This window comes from Apaloderma vittatum, unplaced genomic scaffold (genome assembly GCF_000703405.1).
Source record: "Apaloderma vittatum isolate BGI_N311 unplaced genomic scaffold, ASM70340v1 scaffold2849, whole genome shotgun sequence".
NCBI lineage: Eukaryota > Metazoa > Chordata > Aves > Trogoniformes > Trogonidae > Apaloderma > Apaloderma vittatum.
Window position 1 is genome coordinate 7288 of NW_009734438.1, and position 17038 is coordinate 24325.

General features: G+C 38.6%; 1 protein-coding gene across 1 annotated transcript; it reads left to right on the forward strand.

Moving 5' to 3' along the window:
• The first annotated feature begins 1479 nt into the window (after nt 1-1479).
• UBE2J1 (ubiquitin-conjugating enzyme E2, J1) lies at nt 1480-16699 on the forward strand. Its single transcript, XM_009876252.1, has 7 exons — nt 1480-1547; nt 2167-2298; nt 3569-3653; nt 4766-4871; nt 6773-6902; nt 10006-10137; nt 16348-16699. Exons 1-7 carry the CDS (start codon nt 1488-1490, stop codon nt 16615-16617), a joined length of 915 nt encoding a protein of 304 aa, XP_009874554.1. The 5' UTR covers nt 1480-1487; the 3' UTR covers nt 16618-16699.
• The last annotated feature ends 339 nt before the right edge of the window (nt 16700-17038 follow it).

Here is a 17038-nt window from a genome sequence, read left to right on the forward strand (position 1 = left end):
ATGCAGATGAAAGAGACAAATTGTTTTTCAGCGGAGCCCTGGCTGCTGCTGCCTCTGGCATGACCTCATGGGCTCTGCAGGGTGTTTAATTGACACTGTTCCCCAGCAGCAGCGGAATTGGAACAACTGGGAGCATCAAATTTCCACAGAGTCTGTTTGCTTTTTGCATTGTAAAAAGTGAAATTCTCAACCTTTGAGATGTTGTTTATAGCTGTCAGGAAGGATGAAGGAGGAAAAAAGGAAAATCAGAATTCCTCTGCTAGAAGTAGGTAACCTTGCATCGTCATGAAAGGAGTAAAGCCCTGGAGTCTGAGCGTGCTATGGAACCTACAGTTAGCTGGTGACGCCAGGTTTTGTAAATTGAGGAACTACAATTCTTTTTCACCATATCTTGATGCTTACCTTACACTGTAAGGAAATCGGGGCAGTGTTTCTCCGTCTTTGCACTTTAGATAGTTACATGCCTGGGAAGGACATCCATGATTTGAATTGAGTGTGGAGGATGGATTAAGGGATCCTGTTCCTATATAGCTGCTTAAAGAGATAACTGGTATTTGCACTTTTTCTGGTAAGTAGGGAGTAAGACCTTTCTACCTAACCTTATTCATGAGACAGCATCCTTGAATTTCTTGTCTGTACTTCTTAATGTTCAGTCATCTCTTCAGTTTGGCCAAGGTCTGTATCAGGTATTAATGCATGATGCACATGACAGCACCTGGCAGCACCAGTGATGTAACAGAACTTACTAAAGGGGAAGGATAAAAGAGATGCAGAAATTAGAGATGATGATCGTGGTTCTGAAATAGAAGACTGGAAAAGGTAACCAATGACTATCCTGAATTTAGGATAGAGAAGTACTTATGTGTCCACACTAAGCAGCGGGTTCAAATTCCAAAGGCCTTGGGAAAATTTTCTGGCTAGGCTTATACACTTCCATGTCTGGTATAAAGCTTCATCCCCTTGTACTATTGGTGTCTTGGTTTTTGTAAAATCTGCTTGTGACCTCCTCTGGAATAATTAAGGGAGTAGTCATGTAATAGTCATGAGAAGTGTCAGAATAATGTTTTTCAGCAGTTGTTTAAAGATGGACATGATACTCTTTGTGATAAAATACTGGAGTTATTAGTCTTGTGCATCTTGCATTTAAAGTCTGAAACTCCATTAATGACATATTTTTCCTCTTGTCTTTGGTGCAATTAATAATGTAAAACCGCTGTAGTCCCAGTGTTCAGTGTTGAGAAACTCTGTGATCATGTAGCATATTTTTCATAACTTTATGCTTGTGCACATTTGACTTATTCAGCGCAAGTAGTTTATATTGTGTCTTTGATTATTAACTCCAGAGAAGAGGTTGGGATATGCTGAAAAATATCAGTTAGCTGAAAGGAGGTCTTCAAGAAATGTTTATGTATTCTTTTTATGCAATGTGTATTAAATTTTTTATTATTATTTTCATGTCTTTCTCTTCTTCAGCTGTCAAACGTTTGATGAAAGAGGCTGCAGAACTCAAGGATCCTACAGATCATTATCATGCACAGCCTTTGGAGGTTTGTTTCTCTATATGTTTGCAAGAGCTTGTTAATTAGGCTGTGTTATTAATATATATCTAAGTTCTCTGTATGCATTTGTGTTTAAAATATACATATTTAGATACTAGCAGCCCTTTTAAAATTATTTCAATTCTTTCCTATGATGGAAATCAACAGCAGGATTCCACTTTAAAAGCATTGTAGTTCCAGGTTGTCAGTGAAAGTATGTTACTACTTGTATTACATTGCACCTGAGTAATTTTATCATACAGAAATAATGTTTTTGTTTGCCCTTCTCCTTCATGAACCCACATAAATGCATTATGTTTTAAGTTAAGCTTTTTACACCCAAATCTGACATCTGGTTTGATTGCTCAGTTGCTCAACAAAACATTAAGTGTTCTATGAGAATTCACTATTTTGTGTATGAAAACCCTGTGAAAAATGTAAATGGGTGCAATTCTGGATGCATCATAAGAGGGAATGCTTAGATTCCACTTAAACAGTAGCTTCCTGAAATCTTCTAAACACCCAGTAAAGTTTTGGGGCTGAGAAGACAGTGAACCAGTTGTTTGCTTCTTTGACACAGATTCCCTTTTCTTTTTTCTTCTCCCTTTGTTGTGTGTGGGCATTTTAGGATAATCTTTTTGAATGGCACTTTACTGTTAGAGGCCCTCCAGATTCAGATTTCGATGGAGGGGTTTATCACGGCCGAATAGTATTACCACCTGAATATCCCATGAAACCACCCAGCATTATTTTACTAACGGTAAGCATGTTCACTAGTTTTTCCATTTTGCATGATCGATTTAACTGTGCATGTCTGAGAGAGAGATTCTTGGCATTGTGCCCTCATGGCCAAGAAGGCCGATGGCATCCTGGGGTGTATTAGAAGGGGGTTGGCTAGCAGGTCGAGGGACGTCCTCCTCCCCCTCTACTCCGCCCTGGTGAGGCCACATCTGGAATATTGTGTCCAGTTCTGGGCCCCTCAGCTCAAGAGAGACAGGGAACTGCTGGAGAGTCCATCGCAGAGCCACAGAGATGATGAAGGGAGTGGAACATCTCCCTTATGAGGAAAGGCTGAAGGAGCTGGGTCTCTTTAGCTTGGAGAAGAGGAGGCTGAGGGGTGACCTCATTAATGTTTATAAATATGTCAAGGGGGAGTGTCAGGAGGATGGAGCCAGGCTCTTCTCAGCAGCGTCCAATGACAGGACAAGGAGTAATGGGCACAAGCTCGAACATAGGAGATTCCACAAAAATATTAGAAAAAAACTTTTTCCCTGTGAGGCTGACAGAGCACTGGCACAGGCTGCACAGGGAGTTTGTGGAGTCTCCTTCTCTGGAGACATTCAAAACCCACCTGGACACGTTCCTGTGTGACCTACTGTAGGTGATCCTGTTCTGGCAGGGGGGCTGGACTAGATGATCTTTTGAGGTCCCTTCCAACCCCTGACATTCTGTGATTCTGTGATTTCAGGTAACCTTGTTTTTGTAAGGAAGGTGACATAGCATAGTAAATGCTCCCAATTTAAGAGCTGAAGTTTTCCAAGGTCACTTTGGCATTCTGTAATTACATGAAGCTTTGCACATAATAAGTGGAAGTTTTCTCCAGGAGTAATCCCATTGCTGATGTGATTCTCTAAGCTGTTGTTCTCTCCGTGGACCCTCTTGGTCTCTGTGGGAGACAGTGGTCGTATGTAGGAAGGCAGATCTATGTTTGGGGCAAAGGCCCACGTTTGTGCATAGTTTGTAGCACTGTAGCTTTTCAGGCTCTCTGTGTGGGGTTACAGGAGCAACAGGCAAGCCACCAAGTCACACTGCGACATGAGCGTTATCAGTTAAGTATCTCTTTGTGCATGAATAGAGGGAGATGGCAGACTTCAGAAAGCTGAATTGCGGTTTTGTGAGGTTGGCAATAATAAAATTATCAATTATTGATTGCATATAGATTTGTTTGATGATGACTTTTACAATTTGTACCAAAACCCCAAGAGTTAACTTCCAGCATGTTTTGTTGTATCCTTCTTCTTCCTTTGAAGGCCAATGGCAGGTTTGAAGTGGGGAAGAAAATTTGTTTAAGCATCTCAGGGCATCATCCTGAAACATGGCAGCCTTCATGGAGTAGTAAGTAACAATTATTTGTAAAATATTACCCCATCAAGCAACTAGATCTTTAAACTGAGAGCAAAAAGAAGTCTCCCAAAGAATGTTTACAGTAGAAAAGGAGACAGATTTTGAGGGAGTAAAAGTACAGGAGAATTTGAGAAATGTAGAGTCATGAAAGAGTGACATAGGAGGATTTGAGAATGGTATTACATAAATGTGGGGTGAAAGGGTTGAGAAACTGAGGGGTGGTGGTAAGCTCTTACTTATTCGGATGGACAAGCATTAAGAATTCTCAGATTACTTAGAATATTCTTTGGGGGTTTTTTTGGTTTTTCTGTTTTTTTTATAAATTGTTCCTATGAAAATACCTTAAATCCTATTACTTTACCCTATTTCTCTGTAATTACTAACCAAGTTGCATATTGACAGAGGGGAATGTAGTCAGCTTTTAATTATGATGCTGTACTTCTGAATACTCAAGGAAAGACAGTGTGGTCTGAGTTCAGAATAACAGTATTTTTTACCTTTTTTTTAAAGTTTCATTGTCATAGAAATTGAGAGTTGGCGTAATTAATCCATGGCAGTATTTCCGTGTTTATATAATTTTAGTTTTGTTAAGTACAGTACATAAATTATTTTTGAGTATCAGCTGCACTTTTACAGATAAGAATAAAAGAAAAACATTGAGCTTGTGAGCACTAAATTGCAGAATCCATGTCCAGCAGAAAACACATGCAAAAAGAAGAATACTTTATGAATCCTCTTCTTTCTTCCTCCATAAATATGTTAATTCTGTGTTATCTTTTTTCTTTGAAACCCATTTTTGAAGTCTGAAACTGTAATCTTTATAGTGATGCAACATGTTTGTGACAACTTATCTTTTCTTCTCTGTGTTGGCTGACAGAAGAATAAGACCTTACCTTTAATTAATAATGTGAAGTTTAAAAAATGAAGAAAGCCTTGCTGTGTGTGAAGAAAATCAACCCAGTGCTGCTTGTGTGAAATTCAAACTACTCTGGACAAAATTAAGTTTTGCTGACAGAATTGCAAACTTTCTATACAGAGTGTAGAGTGAGGTGAAATAAGTGGTTTCTGCAACTCTGTTTGTGTCTCTGTTTTTCCCATTTTAGTAAGAACAGCTTTACTAGCCATTATTGGATTTATGCCAACCAAAGGTGAAGGAGCAATAGGATCTCTAGATTATACACCAGAGGAAAGAAGAGCTCTTGCAAAGAAGTAAGGACTAAGTTTGCTACTGTAGCTACATATTTATGTGTTCTCTTTTATAGTAAGGCATTGAGTAGAAAGTAAGTCACTGCGGTCTCTTCTCTTGCATTTATTCTAAATGCAAAGAAAAGTTCTGTGCCTTGTGTATTTTTTTTTTTCCTGAACATTGTGCAAACTCAGAACTTTCAGTTAAACAAAATCCTTTGAGGGCTGTGTTCCTTCCAGTGTTGTGTGGTCAAATTAGAGGTTCATCTTAAAATCAGTCTTGGAGAGGTAATTAACATTGCAATACAGTGGTTAATTGCAACTTGGAGGGAAAATGAGTGTGATGGAATTGACAGTAGGTGTAAGTGGGCGCGAAAACAAACAAAACAGTGATGCATCATTTCCCTGAAGTAAATAATAATGAAACAATGACAAAAAAATATGAAGCTTCTGAATGAGTTTTAGCAAATAGTCACAAATCTAATTTTATGATGAAATTATTAGCTTAGTGAACAAGGGGGAAGTAGTGGATGTTGTTTATCTTCACTTTAGGAAGGCTTTTGGCACTGTCTTCCTTACCATCCTCCCAGAGAAATCGAGTCCAGGTCGGGGCTGTATCCAGGTCAGGGTACAAGAAAGATACAGACGTACTGGTGTGAATTGAGGACTGTCAGTGTTAGGTTAATGGTTGGACTTGATGGTCTTGAAGGTCTTCTCCAATTTAGGTGAATCTGTGAGGGGCTGGGATGTGTTTCGTATAAGGAGAGGCTAAGAGAGTTGAGAGTTGAGGCTTGAGGGATCTCGTCCATGGGTACAGGTGTCTGACGGGAGGGTGTAAAGGAGGCAGAGCCAGGCTCTTCTTGATGGCATCCAATGACAGGACAAGGAGTGATGGGCACTAACTGAAACCCACAAAATTCAGTCTTAATGCCAGAAAACACTTGTTTTTACTGTAAAGATGATCAAAGCACTAGCATGGGTTGCACAAAGAGGCGGTGGAGTCTCTATCCTTGGAGGTATTAAAAATAATGACTAGAAAAATACAAGAGTAGTGTGCTCTGCTTGACCCTGCTTTGAACAAGGAGACTGGACTAAATGATCTCCAGAGGTCCCTCCCAACCTGAATTATTCTGTAATTATCCTTAAATGATATCTTATATCTGTACGTTTGGGTTTTTTGTGTGTGTCTTTCTCTTTTCCCCATCTGGGAAGGAAAAGATACTTGAAAGACAATATACTTATTTTATAAGCAAAGTTACGGTATTCCAAATTGTAATTAGCACCTTAATTTGCGGGCAGATGTGGACGAATAAGTACTGTACTCTGAGCCAATCAAGAAGTGCAAGTTTCCTCTGAGCATGGCATGGAGTCAAAGCTCGGAAATCCTGCTGAGAGGTGGAGTTTAGTGGGTTGGTCTCAGTACCGTAGTGTCAAGGCTGTGTGGTTTGTCAGTGGCTTGGAGAACTGCCTGCAGCGTGCCCTGTACGTGATTCTGTGTGCAGGAGGGGAGAGGAAATGTTCTTGCAGAAGTTGAAATTCCCAGATTTGAGGTGTAAGCTCCTGGGTCCAGTTTCATATTTGTAATAATAGTTAAATCTCTGTAATTTACAATTTTAATTTGCTGTAGATATAAATTAAGTTTAAAAATGGTATAACAAACTATTAATGAAGTAGAGATAATAACAATATCTGAGTCAGTTGTTAATATTTTCCTAAATGACATGAGCGAATAACTATATAGACAATCCTCAACATTTTTTTTTTTTCAAGATTGTGTGATTTGGGGTGGGGGGGGAAGTACTTTTAAACTACTGGTCTTGATGCCGTTTAACTTTCTGTGGATTGTTTTGCAAATAGATTATTTAAACAAGCACACAAGAACATTATGAGAACATGTTCTTCTGAGCTATGTCATCTGTGGCCAGGTCACAGGACTTCTGTTGTGAAATGTGTGGCACATCTATGAAGACAGCCCTCTTACCACTGACATCTGGAAGCGTGTCAAGCCAGGCCGACAAGGAAGCTAAAGAACTTGCCAGACAAATTAGCTTCAAGGTGATGTCACGGTTTAAACTTTTATCTCTGTTGTATAGAATTGAAAAAAAAAATTGCTGAGGAAAAACTCATAAATTGCAGGAGTGTTCATACTTCTATAAACCTTCATCAGTCACTACGTGGAAACTTGATGGGTTTTTTAGGACAATCTGAAAGACAAAAATAGGAGTGGATCTCTTTCAGTGTGCCAGTTAATAAAGTGTGCATCTCCAGCACTGATTGATTAGTTTTAATTTCAGTGGTGAGCACTGTGGTAAGAACTGCATAACTATGGTGACTTTTACTTTCATGTTTTTCATCACTAGTAACTTGATTAAATTCTCCAGAATTAGCCTTATCATAGAAGTGTTAGGAAAGTTTAGGCAAAGCTAACCAAATTTCTTTTTTCCTTGTGAATTTTTTTCTTCTTTTGGCATATGGAAGGAATAAAACATATTCCTACTGAAAAATGGTTACAAATTCTTTTGAGCCACTCTGCAGCTGAAGATACTGAAAGCTGAACTCTAGTATGGAAGTTGGTGTTAACCCAAAAACGTGTTCTCTAGCTTGTGTTTCAGTGAAAGTAAGGTTTGTTGAGCCATATGTGTTCCTTAGAAAATTGCATGTCTTGCATGCACGGTGTTGTTTTTCACCGGGTTTTCCACTAAACTCTTAATTCAGCCACTAAGGAAGACTGTTGTGCATGAGGGCAGGGAACTACGGTGAAATATTTTATGGCAATGTGGCATTGGTGCAGAGGACATTCTCACTAAGGTCAGGGGTGCTAATATTTCCCATTTTATTGCCAGTGTTCTCCCAACACTATCCTAAACACTACTTTTTTTGTGTGTGTGGCATGAGAGTAAAGATTGCCTCCAACTCGGCATTAGCATCCATTTGGCAGGACATGTGTATTCCTGTGCCACCTCGCATCTACACGTGTTGTTGTGGTTGGGGGTGTGTGTAATACTGCTTGCCATAAAAACATCTCAAATATGTTACAAAGATGAGGAGATACAGGGACAGTTTTAAGGTTGAGCTGCTCAGAGAAGCAACAGGTTGTCTGCTCCTGATTTTTTTTTTAAATTCATAAGAGTTAAAAAGCGTAGGATTATTTTTTACTTAAGAGCTGCTAAACATCACAGAAATTCTAGAAGTATTAGAGTATAATTTTTAAAATTTTCTTTATTTTTTTTACAAAGAACTCTTAACTTAAATGTCATGCCTTTTCAGTTTTAAAATGAAACGCTCCAGGACATAATCTCTAAAAATATTGATGCATTCCATGTTTCCACATACTTAACTCCTGAGAACAAGCACTCTGCAAGGGAAAAATGAACAAAAGCCTCAGCTCTTCACAGCCTTTTACAGTCCATTGTGGTTATTTTTTACAAGGAAAATCAGTTCTGTCCCCTGGTTGTGCCTTCTCTCCCTCTCTCAAATTGAATTGTAGGGATTTTTTCTGTTTAACTTCCTCCTTCTCTGCTTTTCTGTGCTTTGTTATTACCTTTTGTTTGATTTATGTTAGGCTGAGACTCTTGATTGTTCTGTTTTATAATAAAAACGACCCTGCTTTGAGGAGGGAGTTGGACCAGGTGACGTCTAGAGGTCCATTCCAGCCTAAATTATACATGACTGGGTGTTGCTAATCCGTATTTGAGTCGTAACTTTTCCTATCTAATATTAGAGTTCATAATAGTCAAGTGCAAAAGGAAAGCAATCTTTTTAGCGATCTTTAGCAATCTTAGCAATCAGATTTTAAGTGGTTTTAAATCTTGAATTCATCTTCAGGTTTTTTCAGTGACGTATTTTTCAGATACTCCTGGGATAATACACAGCAAAAACCAGGGAATTTCCTCACACAAAATAGTATAATGAAAAAATATTGTTATCTTGTTATCACCATAACTGGTTGGTTTCTAATACACTGTTTGTTATTTCTTCTTACTACTACCACTACTTATATCTGCATTTGAAGATGAGTATTAGATTTGAAATTGTCATCATTATAATAAATAGAAATCTAGATACGTGACTTGGGAGGCAATTTGTTGATAAAAATTGATTTGGTCATGACTTTTTAAAGGGTTTTTTAATGTGTATAGAGTTTAAAGTGCTCAGTTCAGGACTATGATGCTATGTCCTTTTCCATTCCCAAAGGAATATGGATATGTATACATATGCAGACATATATACGTTTTAACAAGAGGTTTGCTGCTTGGGAGGCAATTTGTTGATAAAAATTGATTTGGTCATGACTTTTTAAAGGGTTTTTTAATGTGTATAGAGTTTAAAGTGCTCAGTTCAGGACTATGATGCTATGTCCTTTTCCATTCCCAAAGGAATATGGATATGTATACATATGCATATATATACATATACATATGTATATATATACATATATACGTTTTAACAAGAGGTTTGTTCATGATCTTCTACATGTCACTACTGATCTCTTGTCTCAAATTTCCAGCAGTTGGTGCTTATTAGACATTTTATAGATGCGTACAGAAGTAATCTTGTAAGACTTGTGCTTTTCTTTTGCTTTGCTCAGGCTGAAATTTAAATACTGGAAACTGAGGTACACGTGCCTGACACAGCATAGTGCCGGCTATATGTGCCAACTCTGGCTCTGAGGCAACTTTGATACTGAAACCAGTAGAGCCACACTAAATTAGCACTTACTGGAGGCCACTTAGCCCTGCTGACAAACAGGCTATATTAGTTCACTTGTGACAACAGCAGTCAGTATTCACCTGAGACTGTGAGAAACTGAAGTTTTAAAAAATGGTGTTATTTCTGGCATAATACTGTCCTTAATATTTCTAAATAATTTTCTTTTTTACTGTATACATCTATGGTGTTTTTTTAATCTTATACCTGGTGTTATGTGCCAGCAAACATAAAACTGTTGTTTGATGCTTGTACATACGCAGTCTTATTTGTAAAGAATGAGAATTTCTTAAACCTGTTGGTGTGTGACTGAAACGCAGATGACATACTTGATTGTTGCATTTCAGTAAGCCTCGTATTCTCTACACATTAAAACACACATTCCAGAATGAGCCTTTTGAAGCAATTTTGATCTTGTCTTTGAAGCGTACGTATCTACTCCTTGTTGTAGGCAGAAGTCAATTCCTCCAGGAAGTCTGATGCTGGACCCTCAAACGTGTCAGGATTGAACCACTCTGCCACTTCCCGCGAGCCCCAGCAGGATGGTGCAGCTCGAGCATTCCAGGATCCAGCAAGTGCAACGGTACGGCCCGTCTTTGAGTACAAGCATAGGCTGAACATGAAATCAGTACTACTAAGCAGTTTGGAGGCCTCATTAAATGTGTAACTCGTACATTTCTTCTAGAAATTCTGTGTTTTCTTTTATAAAATCTGTATGTAAACTCTAGGAAACAGAGTGCTGAAGCGCTTTTAGAGATAGTAATCTCTTTGCTTCCACCTCCTTGTCTTGAAAACAATAAATAGTGCTCTTTTAGCAGCTCTTATGCCCAATAGTTCCTTTATAAAGTGTGGATTAATCGTTCATCAGAATGCTCCGGTATCTGAAGTGCTACAATTTACCATCTGCATAAATTATCACAAGTTCTTGCGGTAGAACTCTTAGCCAGAGGCAAAAAATGTTTGTGTTAATTTGTAGCTTTTAAATATTATTAAAGCACTTACACTTGGTTTTTATAACCTCTTAAATCAATCTGACTAAAATATTCTTGCTATCTGAAGTATGACACCGAAGTTTTAATACTGCTAGGTGTAGGGCTTACATAATGATTTCGGAAGTGACCGAGGCCTGGTGGTGGGCCAAGGCAGCTGCTTTTTGTGACTGTGGCAAATGCAATCTAAATTCACTGATAAATTGCAGGCAAATCCCAGCTAAGCTGTCTTTTTTAGAGAGGATGGGGCTGCAGATGGTTTAAAAAAAAACCAACACGTCAAATAACGTCAGACCATCTGTTGCGTGTTTGCAGCATATTTTCAAGCTATGTGGAAATATAAACATGCTAATAGCATACTTTTTTCCCACAATAAGGATTTTTCCAGATTGTTCAGGATTTAATAAACGATTTTATTTTATTCTTCTTATTACAAATCCTGGCTAATATAGTAGAACTAGCCCAAATACCAAGGCATTGCTAGCATTTTCTTGAGGAAAAAGAGACTGACTCTTTTGATTAATCTCATTTCTAAGAAATTTGGTTTAATCAGTTATGCTAATTTAGTAAGTGATGATAAACTTAATTTTCTGCAGAACAATCCCATGTGAAACAAGACCTTTAAATGTATAAATATGTTAAAATATTTCTATGTGATAAACTGGAAATGATGAAAAGTGGATTCATGTTTTAAGGGTTCAGACTGTCACAGTCATGATTATTAGTTTGAGTTTGAAACTCCCGGCTTCTGAGCTGCCGCAGTTTGAGTGTTAGGAATTTTCTGGAGCTATTGGAGAGTGAAAACCTAACAGCCACATGATGAAAGCAAGAAATGCGTAACGGGGAAGACTGTTTTAAAGAGTTTGAGCTCTTGCTATTTTTGTGTTCTTATGCAAAAGTTAATAGAAAACTTCTCAAAGCAAGGGGGCTGGAGGCCTCAGTCTGCTAACAAGTGTGGAAGAATAGGCATGCAAACCTCAGGCCCTTTCTACTCAGCTGGGCTTCTCACATGTGCAAAATCAGTTTGTTGGGTTGGTTCTTGTTGTGTAAAGACCTAATTCTGCCTTACTAAGCTGTGGTCTGCTCTCTAGCAGGCAACTAAATAACCCTCGAAGGCAATGTTGAATATGTATTTGCTGAGTTCCTGCTGTTTAAAAAGGCAGAGTGAGGGACAGGGGTTGTCTCTCCAGCGTGGCACTTGCTGATGATGAAGATGGCTTCTGGCCATGCTTTTCACCTGGTATCTGTACTTTTCAGCAAGACCTGCTCTTTGTTCGCATTCGTAGCCCAGTTAGCGATGACGGAAACATGCAACGCTCCTGCAAATGTTGCATCTTGGCCGTTAAAAATTTGACGTTATTAGAGAACATTTATCAAGTATTTAAGTGGCTTGCCTCTGAACAAAGGAAAGGGAGGTTGGGGGGATGATTCTCATGCCAGTGACAGTTCTCCCGGGAGAATCTGTCCTAACGACGTTGTCAGGATTTGCGACTACAAGGCCGAGGGTGCAGCAGCATGAGGACAATAAAGGGAACAATGCTGCTACGGAGCCTCTGAAAAGTGCTGCTTGGGTAAAAGGATGCAGAGCTGCAAAAAACAGGTTTTGAGCATTACTAAAGGGTAAAACAATAGGCTCCCTAAAGCATTGTGCAGCATATTGCATAGTCTGAAGCCAACGAAGAAAACACCTCTCTCCCTTTCCTCCCCCCCCTTTTTTTTTATTTTCTAAAATTTGTAGTAGTTGTTGATGTGTATTCAGGGCAAAGTAATGGTACATTACTCCTGTTTGGGTATTCAGATTTCAGGTAAGGTACTGCTAGAAGTTGGCTTCATGAAAGTAATTGCCCTTCACATTAAGAAAATGAGATTCTTCCACATCTGAGCAAAATGGTCAGCGGTACTGGGGTTGGTCTCGGGTCCAGATTAAAGCACTTACTATGCCTCTAGTGACCTAAATGTTAGTCTCCAAACCCTAACCACAGTCAGGGGGCTTAAATAGTGTAGGCTAATGAGCACTGCAGCTTACTGAGAAGCAAGGGCTGGACAGCTGCATTGCTCTGTCTGTCCCTGAGAGCTCTGAGTAAATCCACGTGGGCTCTTCTGGGAGTCTGAGCTCCTGCCATGCCTGTAGCAACCTACGTTTAGTGTATTGATGTGGAATGATGTCCCACCTCAGTGCATACAGTTGATGAGTAAAGTTAGTGCTTCATAAGAACTATAAAGTGATAAGCTACAAAGTGTAGTTAGGCTTTTTTTCCAATAACCTGGGAATAAATTAAACCTCAGTACACCTGTTATTACACAATATTTTCTAGTGGCATCCTACGCTTATATACTGTCCAGGTGAAGCGTTATAATGAGGAGTGATGAAATGAACTGAAGACATCTAATCTTGAAGTGATGAGTGAGATTTCTGTGAGAAAAGGAGACTGTGCTTGTACATGAGATTTATAGAAGCCCTTGTTTTTAATCGTATGTTCTGAATGGTTTATTGTTAAAAAGCGTTTCCTTTTGTCACTCTTAACTGATGTCTTAAGTTTTGTAATACTGCAGTAACAATTTTAAATGTCTTGGAAATCGGGAGTACTTGGTCCATCTTTAGATTCACTAAAAACCAGTCATTTCTTACTAGCCTTTAAGTCACTCTGTGACAAACTTCAGCTGTTACTTGGTTGGACGTTACATGGAGAAACAGTCCCTTATATCTTATCTTTATATCTTCAGATTTCTGTACCTTTCAGATTATGAATATAACTGAAAGCAGCTTTTGTAACCCAGAGGATTTATGTGGTTCTGAGTTCCTAGAGTTTGCTGTAATTTTTTAAAACATTCCTTCCAAGATGATTATTTAATACTTCCAGCATTTTGATAATTTTTTTTAAAAACCAACAGCCTGGAGACACAAGTGATGCGGTGAATGCTACCATTTTTCAGTAGATTGAACATAGTGTGGATTTCCTTGTTTGCATTTGGTTATACAATAGAACTTTTAATTAATTCTAATATGTACATTTTACTAAACTAGCCTTATTCATCAAACTTGAATGTCCTTGGAGCAAAGTTTTCTACCAGTTCCTACAAAGTTTCTAACAGTTTCAGAAGCTTCAGAAATAATGTGGTGTATGAAGTGCGTATTCAAAGACTGTAAAGATCAGATGCTGAAGGTGGCTATTGTTATAAATTGAGGGAATAAAACCCAGGAGCCAATTTAGAATTTAAGTGATTAATAAAATTTATTAAATTTAGCAAGCGGCTGAGTAAGCAAAACAGCGCTAGGCAGCGGGGAGGAGCTCTCACCAATGTAGCTCTTACCAAATAATTTATTCTGTTAAGCCCTCATCCCCAACATTTCCAGTATGGTTTGGCAGAGAAGGACTTAAAATTGGATGTGTATTGTATCATGTGAGGTGTCATCTTAGGCAAAAAATCTCAATATATTTGCTTAAGGAAAGTTTAAAAACTTGCCATAAGTGAAGGCAAGAAGATTGTGTGTAGCTTGTTTACTTTTTTTAAAAAAAAATAAGTTTTTTAATTTGACAAATTTTTTATTAACATTTTTTTTTTAAATTTAGTCCCTCTGTAATTTTGAGTATTCTTAACGATTAAGTCTTCAAACAAAAAAACAAATTATCTAGTAGTATGTATTGTTTAGGATACAGTAGCATTTGATCCCAAATTTATGTCAGGTAATGATCACTCCTTTCTTACCTAACTTGCTTTGGCATGTCTTCTCATACTTGGTCATTGATTTATGTGAGGAATCCCAAGGCAGTGAGTTGGCTCAGCTTTGGGTGAAGGAGTCAGTCTTCTAATGCCCTGATGCATCATTATAATTTCTTCCAAAAATTAAAGCCTTGCAGTTGTTAGTGAGGTTTCTCTTGAATCACAGTTCTGTTTGAGTCAGTGTACAGCACCTGGTCTCACTCAGAGCACGGCCTTTCTGTTTTATTTTTAAATTAAAAATGTGCCTTGTTGGCAAGAAACCCAAGTGTGTGACAGCCAGTGCAAGATACTTTTGTTAGTAAGCATGAAGGATCAGGGGTACTTCTAGACATTTTTTTTAAATTCCATTTTTAAAAGCTATTTTAAGAAGAATAGCACTTTGCCTGCTGAATTTGCAGTTCTTGCTTCCTGAATTCAGTTTTCTCCCTCTCCTCTTCTGAATTACGGGAATGTAGATGAATCGAGGAACTTCATTTTCAGAGACTCAGCTTCCCTCAGTCTTTATTCTCCTTGGCACGAAAAGCTTCCAAGTGGATTCAATATGAAGCAGAAAGTCTTTCTTCTGCAGCGTAGTAGAAATCATGGCAAGCTGCTCATGGTATTCTTGGCTGTCTCTGCTGATAAAATAAATCTTCTAAAAACATTTTTCTTTGAAGCTACCCAAGCTGCTTGCTTGCTTAGGCAAGAAACTTGTGTAAACAGGCAAGTTGTCAAATGCTGCAAGTAATTACATCAGTACTTCCTTGCTGATAATGCACAGTGGGAAATGGTAATGATGAGGAGATAGTAGAGGAAGGTCTCTTCCCAGGGCTAGTCAAATCACTGACTAGGTGAAAATCTGAAATTCTTCCACATGAAGAATGTGTGGCCAAAAAGTCATGGGATCAAGTGCTACCTACTGCCTTGTAGATCATCAAACCTGAAACACTGTTGAGGATGTTCGCTATTTGGCAAGGTAGGAAGGATGTCTCCTGCGGATATAGTAGCGGGCTGGAACAGTGCTTAGGGTTATGGATATGTGTCCATTAAAAGGTATGTGCCTGGAAGCAAATGTAATATGTCCAGAATTCGAATTTTGCCTGCTATAACAATAAGCAGTCTTTCAGAAGAAGGGAGTGGACGAGAAAGCTAACTCTGGGAAATAGCGGCAACTGTTGCTTTGAGTGGGAATACTTGCAAACGACTCTGAGAAGTGAAAAGTAAACTTAAAAAAACCCCTCACTTTTTGTCAGAGGTACTTTTATTTTGTAACACTTTAAAATTTAGCATTGTCAAAATGTTTATTTCCTACCACTATGTCACTGTTTTCAATATTAGAACACTGGAAGTTTGAGCCTTTTGGTATTGCAAACAGGATTAGGCCGGCAGACTACCAAAATGCATAGTTTCAGTCTTACACACCAAAAAGTTATTTTTTGTTGGAATAATACTCTCCTGAGCTGAAAGTCAGTTGCCAATGTTCATGGGGTTTTTTTTTAACTACATGTAACGGTAGACCAGCGTTTGACCAGTAGAGGGCAGTAGCATAAGTACAGTGCTCAGCAATTCTTGCTGGAATCACTGAGGTGGTGTTCAGGATTTTTGTTTTGTTTTTTTTCCAGTGTTGTTGGTGTTGGTCCACAGGAAGCAGCACAGCATTACTTAATTATAGATCTCTGGGCTTCTCTCTTTCCTTTCTTGCTCACCCAAACTTGTCTCCCCTTCAGTAGAGGTGACATTACAGATTCTCAGAGACTTAACTATCTGGAGGATTATTAAAGATGTCTTGAAATGCAAAGAGTTAAGCAAATCCTAGACAAAGATATTTGAAATCTCCTGATTTGGAACCAATCTAGAATTCAAATGTTGTTTGACCATCTTTTTTCAGAGTTTTCTTGCAGCTTGACATAGACTTCTTCTCAAGATAGCGTATGGTCAAAAACTATGGGTATAACAATCTCGTAATGACTAGTGGCACATGTTATCAGGCTTTCAAGTATTAATAATTATCTGCAGAGTACATTTTAGTCCTAATGATTTTATTTCTTGCTGACCTTAGGCACTGTCTTGACTCGCAACTCTCCATGTTTCCTTTTTTTCAGTCTGAAACTCAGAATAGCAGGGCAGCGGCCAGTCAAGAGCATGCTCCACCCGTGTCCACTAACACGTCTCTGAGCCCTCGGCAGCGCCGGGCCCAGCAGCAGAGTCAGAGACGGGCTCCTTCTTCAACTGACTTTAATCGGGTCCAGCAACCACGAGTCAACATGAACCACACTGGATCAACTGTTCTGATTGTCCTCCTGACTTTTGCATTGGCAGCCCTTATATTTCGTAGAATATGTTTGGCTAATGAGTATATATTTGAGTTATAAAGTTGCTTGTCGTAACAGCAGTGACGCAGATGCTTCTTTGAACATTCTGTATGGAGTATGACATGAGAACTGTTTACAAAGATTAATTTTTGTATTTACGCTTAAATCCTTGTGAATGTTAATGTACCTACAGCTACATTACTTGGTCATTTAACTACAAGAAGTGTTAATTGAGTGCCCACTAGACACTTGGAGAAACACTGCAGTGGAATAGTAACATTAAGGCATGTGCAAGGGGGGTCATTTTATCATCTAGAAAAAGACAATTTAAAGCAAGTGGTTTATGGAACTTCTTTATGTAATGTAACTGCAATTAATCATGCCATCTAAGTTAGTACAGGATTTGACATGAGAGGAGGCATTATAGAATCGTGGAATAGCAAGTTGAGAGTAAACTCAAGGACCATCTGGTGCAACTTTA